The sequence below is a fragment of the Octopus sinensis genome, linkage group LG21 (assembly GCF_006345805.1).
Source record: "Octopus sinensis linkage group LG21, ASM634580v1, whole genome shotgun sequence".
Classification (NCBI taxonomy): domain Eukaryota; kingdom Metazoa; phylum Mollusca; class Cephalopoda; order Octopoda; family Octopodidae; genus Octopus; species Octopus sinensis.
In genome coordinates, this window is record NC_043017.1 from 3872920 (window position 1) to 3885134 (window position 12215).

Consider the following 12215-nt stretch of genomic DNA (forward strand, 5'->3'; position numbering starts at 1 on the left):
GTGTGTGTGTGAGGTGGGGTAATGAAGATTTGCTGCGGTTTCTATAAGGCGGTGGCACCGAGGTGTTACATATGCACACGCTATTACCATTATGTACACTAAAGGAGCAGACAAAAATACTAGTGGATGTTGGTCGTCTTAACGAATCGATGAGAAAACGGTATCAATGTGGAACTGGACCTGTTTTCAGGAAAGGTGCGTCAGAAAAAAAAAATAGAAAGAAACACACCAAATTTAAAAACACTTACCTTTGGAAACTTAGCATGGTCCTCAATTTCGATGTATCTTCCCTCGGATTCCAATTCTACGATGGCCACAGTTCCATTTGTAGAGCGACTCATAGTCATTTTATCTGATGAAGAAAACGCTCAGAAATATAACTATTTATCAATGCATGTACAAATGTATATGAATATATATATATATATATATATATATATATATAGGCGCAGGAGTGGCTGTGTGGTAAGTAGCTTGCTAACCAACCACACGGTTGCGGGTTCAGTCCCACTGCGTGGCATCTTGGGCAAGTGTCTTCTGCTATAGCCCCGGGCCGACCAATGCCTTGTGAGTGGATTTGGTAGACGGAAACTGAAAGAGGCCTGTCGTATATATGTATATATATGTATATGTGTGTGTGTTTGTGTGTCTGTGTTTGTCCCCCTAGCATTGCTTGACAACCGATGCTGGTGTGTTTATGTCCCCGTCACTTAGCGGTTCGGCAAAAAGAGACCGATAGAATAAGTACTAAAAGGTGGTGCTCCAGCATGGCCGCAGTCAAATGACTGAAACAAGTAAAAGGGTAAAAGAGTAAAAGAGTATATGTAAGTGTGTATACATATGAATAGTAGTTTTTAAAACTGTATTCATATAGGCATATGAATGCGTGTGTGTGTGTGTGTCAGTGTGCATACATATGTACGTAAATGTATATATATAAATGGAGGCGCAAGCGTGTGTGTGTGGTAAGAAGCTTGCTTCCCAGCCACATGGTTCCGGGTTCAGTCCCACTGCGTGGCACCTTGGGCAAGTGTCTTCTACTATAGCCTCGGGCAGACTGAAACGTTGTGATTTTGCAGACGGAAACTGAAAGTTCGCTGTTTATGCGTGTGTGTGTGTGTGTGCGTGTGTGTGTCTGTCTGTCTGTGTGTGTGTGTGTGTGTGTATGTGTGTGTGTGTGTGTGTGTGTGTGTGTGTGTGAATATCACCGTGTCTCTATTTGTCACTCATCACTGCTTGACAACCGGGGCTAGTGTGTTTACATACCCGCAACTTAGCTGTTTGGCGATGGTGAACGCTAGAGTAAGTAGTACCAGGGTTTAAGAAATTAGTTCCGGGCTCGATACACTCGACTAAAATTTCGATGTGGTGCCTCAGCATGGTCGCAGTCAAGAGACGGAGACAAGAAAAATATAAAATATCGATTTCTTCCCAAGTTAGGGTGGAATTGATCTTACCGAATATTAGTGCCTTGTTTAGCAGAATCCTTGTGGAGTTTTCTCATACCACGTCTTTGCTCTTTGTAGGCCGTGATATCCACAGATTTCCCAATGGATCATTCTTGCCACATTGTCACGGCGTCTTTTGTATTCGCGTTGTGCCAACTCGGGCATTCGCTAGCGATGTGCCATACCTATTTCTTTACTACCCACAAGGGGCTAAACACAGAAGGGACAAACAAGGACAGACAAACGGTTTAAGTCGATTATATCAACCCCAGTGCTTAACTGGTACTTAATTTATCGATCCCGAAAGGATGAAAGACAAAGTCGACCTCGGCGGAATTTGAACTCAGAACGTACCACTAAGCATTTCGTGCTAACGTTTCTGCCAGCTCGCCGCCTTATGTGCCATCCCGTTTCACCCCTCTCACCACACATTCTGCTTTTCTCACTATCGGTAGTATTGTCTATTCTACCCTTCATACAATTGGCCCTTAACGTTTGTTTCTGAGCTGCGCATATGAGTGCTTCTGTCTCTATCCTCATGTCACTCTTCCTCATCCATAGCCACCGGTCCTCTCTGTATGTCTTGGCGTTCACATCTCTTGTAAACTGACCGAACATTTTCTTTTCCTTCCATGCTCTTTCTTTTGGGTTTTTTTTTATTCATTTCTTGTTTCAATTAGTTGATGACGCCGGCCTTCTTCGAGTGTTTCAACACTGGCTCCACAGTATTTTTTATATACCACCCTAGGCTGTTTTCCTCTACTTCGATTCAGTCTGGCAACTAATTAAACCTCTCCCACCGTTTCGTCTGGGCAAGTATATCCAATCGGTGTTACTCTTAGGGTGGAAGGCTCTGGGTACTGTCAGCATTTTTCTGGTCTTGGTATCCATTTTCTTCACTGGTATCCATTTTGCCATTTTATAATTACTGCTCCATACTGAAGTGATGCTATCGCCCACGTATTAACTGCTTGGAATCCAGTCAATTTTGAGTGCAATGCCAACCTCTTCGAAAATACTCCATCCTCCCTTGCTCTTTTATATCCTATTCCATTATCTCGTTGAACTCTTGTACACAAAGTTATTTGTGTCTTTCCGTTTCAATTTGTTTAATTAAATAATTCTAGAGACTGTACCTTACCTCTTTTTAGGTAATTAGATAATTCTAGAGACTGTACCTTACCTCTTTTTAGGTAGATTATTCCACACTCCTGCTGTCCAATTTCTATTCTAATTTCAGTACTAAAACAGTTGACCGTGTTCATCAAGGAACTCACTTGTGTCTCATCTTTGCCATACAGTTTCAAATCATCCATAAAGAGGAGGTGGTTGATTGTTTGAGATTTTACCTTTAGTTGGTACCCAGGTTCATTTTCCGGAGTACCAAGGTAGGAGTATCAAGCAGAGAAGAAAAAGCAACGGAGATGGGCAATCACCTTGAAGAATCCCTCCCCCGATACCCAAGGTAAAAAAGTTTTTTTTCCGTAAGATGTCAGTCCAGTTTTCCATCCAGCCATACATATCTTCAGGAAATACGTTACGTTCCTCGCAATTCCAAACAGATCTAAGCACTTGATGACCCACGAATGTGGAATCATATCATTTTTACCACCAGTAATCAGGAGCGCTGATTTTGTAGAGCTTACATATTTTCCAATGTAAATACTCTCCTACCGTGTCGTGACGATTTTTGTACTCGTTCGATGTCAACGCAGGACATCCCGAGACCCTAACCCTATTGTTTCGTCAAATGTGTCGCAGAATCTGCCTTTAGGGTCAGAACAATTTTGAAGAACGTTAGCTTCTTAGTTTTTGGTAAGCAAGCTTTGATCTTGTGCTGCCAATATGAAACTTTCAGTCGTGAACGCCTCAGCCACTGATGGCCTTTTGCTTGGTCTACATCAGCATTTCGACTTCGAAGTATATAGTGTCCATGCACAGACTTTTAGCACCACACCTCCTCAATTATTATTATTATTATTATAAACCTTAATCAGAAAGGAATTTTCCATGTAGACCCATACCCTGAGTTACTCCAGGATATAATTAACATGTGGTAACAGACCGGAGTTATGGAAGCCTTTAAACGCGTGTTACGAGGCTTTTGTCCAAAATATCTTAACAAATATATGGCTGTGTGACTAAAGGCCTGCTTCTCAGCCACATCGTTCCGAGGCATCTTGGGCAAATGCCTTCTACTGTAGCTTTGGGCCGACCAAAGCCTTTTGAATGAATTTGCTAGACGGAAATTAGAAGACCCATTGTATGTACATGTGTGTATGTGATTGTATGTGTGTGTGCGCGCGTGTGTGTGTGTGTGTGTGTGTGGTGTGTGTGTGTGTGTGTGTGTGTGTGTGTGTGTGTGTGTGTGTGTCTGTTTGTTCTCCCATCATCACCGCCTGACAATAGGTGTTGATGTAATTACATCCAAGTAATCTAGCGGTTCGGCAAGGAGAATTGATAAATTGAGTATGAGGCTTAAAAGATTAGTCCTGCAGCCGATTTGTTCAACTAAAAGCCCTTAAGACGTTGCTCTGGCATGGCCGCAACCCAATGACTTAAACAAGTAAAAGAATAAAAGAACATGTGTGTTTGTGTGTGTGTGTGTGTGTGTGTATGTGTTTGTGTGTGTATGTGTGTGTGTGTGTGTGTGTGTGGTGTGTTGTGTGTGTGTGTGTGTGTGTGTGTGTGTGTGTGTGTGTGTTTGTGTGTATGTGTGTGTGTGTGTGTGTGTGTGTGTGTGTGTGTGTGTGTTTGTGTTTGTGTGTGTGTGTGTGTGTGTGTGTGTTGAGAATATCTGTTTTAATTTTTGATGAAAAAAAGTGCTGAAGAAACCAAATGCCACTCACTTCCAGGTAGAGATAGTGCGTTCGCGAGAGCAGACTCACCCTCTGTTTGAAATCCACCAAAGCTGCTAAGAGCTGAACTAATTCTGTAAAAGTAGAATATATTTAATAAAATGTTAATAAACATTGTAGATGAATAGGAAAATATAATGAAAACACAACGCCCGGTCTTAGAATCGAAACCGCGAGACCGCTGTCCTAACCATTGGACCATTGCGCTTCCACACACACCACACACACACACACACACACACACCACACACACACACACACACACACATATATATATATATATATATATATATATATATATATATATATATATATATATCACACCACCCAACACACCACTAGACCACACAACACCACACCACATCACACCACCACCCACACACTAGCGCTTACCACTTCCAAGCCCCTCATCCACACACCTACACATGCACACACGCACACGTCAAGGTCACCAGCCCTCTTCCACACGCACATACATACTCTCTTATACAAACACACGCACACCTTCGTTTTGGGATCACCGCTACTTTATTATCTCCCCTTCTTCCTCTCACACATTCTCTCCTTCTCTCATCCTTTCTCTCTTTTCTTTCATCTGTGTTTGGAGCTGGAGCACCAATTCTTCCACATTCCTTATGCCGAATGTCCCAACAGTGTCTCTGCGACTCCAGATTAGCAGATGAGAACCTATAAAAAGACGGGAAAAGGCGGCGAGCTGGCAGAAACGTTAGCGCGCCGGGCGAAATGCTTAGCAGTATATCGTCTGTCGTTATGTTCTGAGTTCAAATTCCGCCGAGGTCGACTTTGCCTTTCATCCTTTCAGATTCGATAAATAAAGTACCAGTTTCGCACTGGGATTGATGTAATCGTCTTAATCCCTTTGTCTGTCCTTGTTTGTCCTCTCTGTGTTTAGCCCCTTGTGGGTAGTAAAGAAATATATAAAAAGACGGAAAGAATTTACAATGTTATTTTAAGTGAAACGTCTATTATTTACCTGTTCTCTTCTCCGTCAAGGAGTTTGCGATAGGCGGCAATTTCCAATTCCAGTGAGAGTTTAGCATCCATAAGGTCGTGTAATTCCTTCAACATTGATTCCATTTCCGCACGTAACTGATCAATTTCGGCTCTGTGCGCCGCATCTTCAGATGCGTTGTTGCTTAGGGACTCTTGCAATTGAAATTCTAGATCCCTTATTTTACTTTTCAGACTTGATATCTATAAAGACAAGATAAAAAATACAATTATTAAATATTATAGGCGCAGGAGTGGCTGTGTGGTAAGTAGCTTGCTAACCAACCACATGGTTCCGGGTTCAGTCCCACTGCGTGGCATCTTGGGCAAGTGTCTTCTACTATAGCCCCGGGCCGACCAATGCCTTGTGAGTGGATTTGGTAGACGGAAACTGAAAGAAGCCTGTCGTATATATGTATATATATATATATATATATATATATATGTATGTGTGTGTTTGTGTATGTGTGTTTGTCCCCCTAGCATTGCTTGACAACCGATGCTGGTGTGTTTACGTCCCCGTCACTTAGCGGTTCGGCAAAAGAGACCGATAGAATAAGTACTGGGCTTACAAAGAATAAGTCCCGGGGTCGATTTGCTCGACTAAAAAAAAAAAAGGCGGTGCTCCAGCATGGCCGCAGTCAAATGACTGAAACAAGTAAAAAAGAGTATTAAAAAAAAGTATCAAAACATAAATCTTAATCCTATATACTATCATCATCATCATCATCATCAACAACACCTTCATCATTCTTATTCCAGATAAGATTTGTGTGGTCAGCTGGTTACTAGCTGTTACCTTAGACATACACAAACTTTCAATAGTTTCTAGTGCTCAGCACCTTTCTCATAATCTCTTTAGTCTCGCTCTGTAGAAGCTCTACAGGGCATTCTATTCCAGTCCCCTTCAACCATTTCTCTATATCACTGTTTAAAGGGTAAAGACCCCCTTCGGTCATGAATGACCATGGGATTGCACCTAGAAAGTTACCCTCCTAGACACAAGTCCGGGCAAGGTTGTTTTATGGAAGACCAGCAGTCGCCCATGCATACCGGCCTCCCCTCTCCCCACCACCAATGTTATCCAAGGGAAAGGCAAAGGGGCCGTTACAGCTTGGCACCAGTGACGTCGCAACTCATTTCTACAGCTGAGTGAACTGGAGCAACGTGAAATAAAGTGCTTTGCTCAAGAACACAACACGCAGCCCGGTCCGGGATTCGAGCTCACAACCTCACGATCGTAAGCTCGACGCTCTAACCACTGAGCCATGCGCCTTCACATTCACTGTTTACAGTTACTAATACTAAAATTATTAATGGAACAAACTTTACAACTTTCATTCTGCAAATTCTTGCAATTTGAATTTTTAAGGGATTGTAATTTTTTCTCTGCTTTCTTTACAATCCTGGAATAAAATGTACAAAACGGATCAATCAGTAAGCAATTTCGCTTTTCTTTGTCTTTCATTGTTATGTGTGGTTTATCATTTTCTCTCAACACATGGCTATGATGCTCCCCCGCTACTTCTGTACATATCGTCAGCCACTAAGGGACATGCTCAACTGGTTAAGGTCAAACAACTGACAAGCGAATCTGTGGTATTGAGCAGAATATTTGCTATAGCCCATCTTTTATATCAAGACAAAACAATGTACATGCTAACACTTCCAATCAGTTAAGATCAGAAGCCATGACAACCACTGCCTGGTACTGCATCAGGGCATTATTTATTATAATTATTATAATTAAGGCGGTGTGCTATTGTAAGCGCGCTGGACGTCGCTACGTTCCGAGTTCAAATTCCGCCGGGGTCGACATTGCCATTCATCTTTTCGTGGTCGATAAAATAAGTACCAGTTGAACACTGGGGTCGATGTAATCGATTCACCCCTTCCTCAAAACTGTAGCCCTTGTGGAAAAATTTGAAACTATTATTATTATTATTATTATTATATGTTTGAATTTAACTTTGTATTTATACAAGTTGGCCCCAAGTATTACCCAGAGACCTCAAGCGATAGCAAGTTAGACATTTATGTTGGTGTTATGCTTAGGGTGTTATATATTTGGTTCTGCACAACGTATAGTTCTAAAGAATGTTTAACAAAACTTAAGAACATGATGAGTTTGTTTTAAAATTTGAGATTACATAGGCAGTATTTTATGTAGGATATGGGCAGTTCCCATGAACACTGTCTTTTGAATTTCTTCCATTCTGGGGTTTCCTGGTATCTGAACTAGGTAAGGATCAGCCCCTTATGCTATCATTCGTAGAGCAATTGACCTCATGGACATGAAGGACATGTGATGCCTCCTTACTTCTTTCCACAATGCCTTAAAGTTAACTCTGCCGCCCACATTGAAGTCCTGGAAATAACTAAGCCCTCGATAGACAGTGTACGCAATAGAAGACCATACGTGTTTCAGTAAGACTCTGCACTATCACACATGGCTCTACCACCATAGGAATGGGTGGATGAAAATTTTCTTGATCACATAGCCCCTAACATTTGTCCTCCTAATTCCCCAGATTTCAATCTATTGGATTATTACTTGTGGAGCGTTGTTGAGAGATAGGTTGATGAACACGCCCATAACACCAAAGACACTTTGAAGGATGGCATTGCTGGATTAATGTCCAAAATGAACCAGGACCACTTGTTTCGAGCATGTAGATGATTAGTTCTCATATAAAAGCAGTTGTTGAAGCTGAAGGTGGCTTTATTGAATAACATTATAGAAAACACGGTTTATTTTTATCATCATACAATTTTTTGATAAATTAAGTTATCCTCTGTTATTATATATCTGGGGTTTTTTTATAAACATAAATCTGTTCTCAAATATCTTACACACCCTACATATTCACACATTCGTAAAAACTAAAATACATTCCATTTTATAGATAGGTTGATATATTATACACACACACATATATATATAACGGGAAGCTTTACGAAAATAAACAAAAGACGAAGGCAGGTGGAGTACAAACAAACAATTGTATTAGTATGGCGCTCAGGAATAGAAATAAAACAAGTCTTTTACGTTTCGAGCCTACGCTCTTCGACAGAAAGATACACAGAAAAGAAACACGGAGAGAAACAAGGAGAGAAAAAAAATGCGTGCAGGAGCTAACGATTCAACATGGCGGTCTGATTTCGGCCAGAAGTCAGAGATCAGACGTTAGACGCAAGAGGGATATATATATATATATATATTATATATATATATATATATATATATATATAAAGAGAGAGAGAGAGAGAGAAAGGGGGATAGATAGATAGATAGATAGATAGATAGATAGATAGATAGATAGATAGATAGATAGATAGATAGAGATAGATAGATAGATAGATAGATAGATAGATAGATAGATAGATAGATTGACTGATTGATTGATTGAATAATTTATGTAATATTCCTTACCGTAGATTCATATTCCCTCATAGCGCTTACGTCCGTACGTGAACGCATATCCAATCCTCCACTTACACCGACCCTGCCAGCTGGAGATGCTCCACCTGGGATGGTCCTCACGCCTGCTTTCAATTTCTGTATCTGTTGATATAATAAGAATTATTATTATTAAATTTTCTTTGCTCAAATTCCAATGCTGAGAGGACATCATATGGGAAAAAATTAGAAATCGCTGCGTTGTTCACAGAACCGATCATTAAAACCTTGGCATTAAAACTGGCCTCTCTTTCTCCGCTCTATATACAACTTCTTTTACCCTAGCGACCAAAGTGAAACTGCTCGTCCATCCCAGCCGAAAGGAGGGCTACAGTGTTATCTACACAATGGATTCCACTGATAATTAGCGCATCTTAACACATTTACGTGTATTCAATTGACGTGTAATGCACACACCTTCCCGGGGGGAAACTGAAGCATTATGTACACACCTGAAGACATGGCTATCCTGTTTTTTGATTACGCTGTTACAATGTTTTCAAAAGGTTTTCATCGCTCTGGATACAATCAAGGAGAACTTGTGCAACTGAATCCCCAGTATCTTTTTGGTCAGCTGAAAGCAGTTTTGGTACAAACTTGACAGACACATGCGTCATACCTAAATCTTCAGTAATAATGGACTGAACTGAACCGTAACAGATATGCACATCTAGTAACTCACGGATGGTGTTTCGAAGTTTTCCGCCCACGGCTGCACACACATCTCCGGTGTTTTAAGGCCCTCCTGGAAATGTCTGAACCACTCCGCTCCATACATTTTGTGCAACTTTACGAGTGTCTCTGACCAGGTATCGCCATGACAACTTTCTCTGTTAAGGTCAATGCAACAATCACACACTACACATCTTCCTACCAAGCACTGCCGTAAACAAAGGAAGTGAGCTAGAACGTTAAAACTTCGTACTTATGCTCAACAGAGAATAAGGTCAACCTGTGCCAAGCGGGCTTTACTCTGCGTCCTTTAGCTTCGTTACTATGGTAACAATCCTGATAGTTATTGATCAGACCTCGTACATATGCACGGAATTACTATCTACGGCTATACATAGGAACGTACGTATTTCTGCCTGTACTTATATGATAGGCTTTCGTAAAAATTTCCACCTAGCAAATTCTAATCACAAAGCAGTGGTTAAATCGAACCCATGGTAAAAGAGAGTGGCCTAATGTATCATAGGTGGGATCGAACTCGTTTTCATCATATGACTGTGATATATTTCTGACTGGATGGGAGATGGTATACATAACTTTTGAACCAAGCTACATTTTATTTTGCCGCTGCTGGATGAAATGCATTGCATATTGATGACTATAAAGTGGTACTCTGGGCCTTTTTTTAGATGGTAATAGATTATAGAAAATTTGCTTTTTTGATTTAATCGAGAAAGTGAAACATAAACAAATTTCAATTATCATGCTTCTGGCATTCGAGAAGAGAAATTGCTAAAATAATCTAGTATTTTCTAAATAAGGAACCATATTTTTTTTTGTTAAATTTTTATGTAAAAATAATGAGGACAAACCGTAAAATAATGAATACATAAATAAAAAGAATAAGAGGGAAATCACAAGTCACACTTCAAAACAAATCGAATCTTAATTGCTAAGCATATGACCTCTCAACAACGTGATTGATGTTATTTGAAAATGTATATAAACATGTGGTAAGTAGCTTGCTAACCAACCACATGGTTCCAGGTTCAGTCCCACTGCGTGACATCGTGGGCAAGTGTCTTCTGCTATAGCCCCGGGCCGACCAATGCCTTGTGAGTGGATTTGGTAGACGGAAACTGTAAGAAGCCCGTCGTATATATGTATATATATATATATATATGTGTGTGTGTGTGTGTGTGTGTGTGTGTTTGTGTGTCTGTGTTTGTCCCCCTAGCATTGCTTGACACCCGATGCTGGTGTGTTTACGTCCCCGTCACTTAGCGGTTCGGCAAAAGAGGAACCGATAGAATAAGTACTGGGCTTACAAAGAATAAGTCCCGGGGTCGAGTTGCTCGACTAAAGGCGGTGCTCCAGCATGGCCGCAGTCAAATGACTGAAACAAGTAAAAGAGTAAAAGAGTATGTGTATAGTCTGACTGTAACTACTCAACGCGACAATAGAATGTAAGATCGATTACATCTTCGATGAGATCATATTTTCGAACGACTATCTAGCAACAGAACAAATACAATTTATGGGGTTAATTTTCCACCAATTTTAAAGCATGCAAATATATTTGTTTCTGTGTTTTGGGGTTTTTTTCTAGGTAATTGTTTACCTCATCCGCATGTCGGCTTTCCATCGCAGCAGTAATTGTCTGCAACTGAGACTCATATTCGGCGCTTAAATCAGAAACTATATTTCCAACTTCAGCCTTCCATGAATCTTGGAAATCAGGTAACTTCTGTGTTTTTGATACAATAGCCTTATATTCTTTGATCTCCTGCAATTAGAAATTAAAACAAAACAGTAAGTAAAATGAAGGTAAGGAACCTAATATTAGTTTTAATTGACAAGATATCATGGCTTTTAAACAAAGAAATGCCATAGCTTTTAAAACGAGAAATGGACAAATGCGCATAGAGAATTGGTGATAGTAAATTGCAGGTATATATTCTATCGAGGCCAGCGCAGACTGCCATCAACAAAGTATATTCTCCCGCCAAGTTCTGAACATTATTCAGAGGAAGTTAAACTCGGCACAATAAATTAGTGAAAGTAATACCATTGCTTCTTAGAGCGATTAGTGATGTCTGTCCATTGTTATAGAAGAACAGATATGTGTATTTGGTCATTTGATAGATAAGTATTCTAGTTATAGATAAGTTACTAAAGCCTTAGATGACTGCAGATTCAATGTCGGATTAGGAGCGACCGACACTGTGGCTTGTAGTCTACGAACTTAGTAAGATAACTGAAATTGATTACTTGAGAGGTAATTCTTTACCTATAATTGCCAAAGTGAATCTACCTGATGTAAGAAAGACTTAAAACATCATGGAGAATTTATTAGAGAAAATAACTTAAAACGGCATGGCAATTCCCCTGCAAAAGAAAATATATCAGAAAAAAAATAAAAGCAACATTACGGTATTATGGACTTCATCGAGGAAAGCAATCTCATCTTCCAGCATCGCCAGACGGTGTTCTAATTGCAGTCTTTGAGAAGTTTCGGTTCGTAAGTTCTAGAGAAAAAAAAATAATGTTATAGATTATTTAAATAAAATATGTTTTTAGATAAACACCACTAATTTGACCAAGATGGAAGATAAAGTACGAAAATAAGAGAAGTGAATTTCGTTCACAAAGAAACTTTTCCGTCGTCTCACACACGATAATGCCAGAGGATTACGCATTCCTTTGAAACCTAAGTTTTAGTATCGCCAGAGTTTAATTACAATAGTTGGCAATAAGTTTTTCAGA

General features: G+C 40.1%; 1 protein-coding gene across 4 annotated transcripts in view; it reads right to left on the reverse strand.

Moving 5' to 3' along the window:
• Nucleotides 1-12215, reverse strand: part of LOC115222739 (70 kDa neurofilament protein-like) — a 51757-nt gene that overhangs the window by 29636 nt on the left and 9906 nt on the right. For 3 of the 4 annotated variants that reach the window (XM_036511813.1, XM_036511814.1, XM_029793039.2), the window contains exons 3-8: nt 11882-11977; nt 11071-11235; nt 8751-8882; nt 5301-5521; nt 4298-4380; nt 249-352 (exon numbers count right to left, since the gene is read on the reverse strand). The exons of the other annotated variant lie outside the window; for it this stretch is intronic. In XM_036511813.1, the coding sequence (XP_036367706.1) occupies nt 249-352; nt 4298-4380; nt 5301-5521; nt 8751-8882; nt 11071-11235; nt 11882-11977 (801 nt within the window). The remainder of the gene's footprint in view (nt 1-248; nt 353-4297; nt 4381-5300; nt 5522-8750; nt 8883-11070; nt 11236-11881; nt 11978-12215) is intronic. 4 annotated transcript variants of the gene reach the window in all.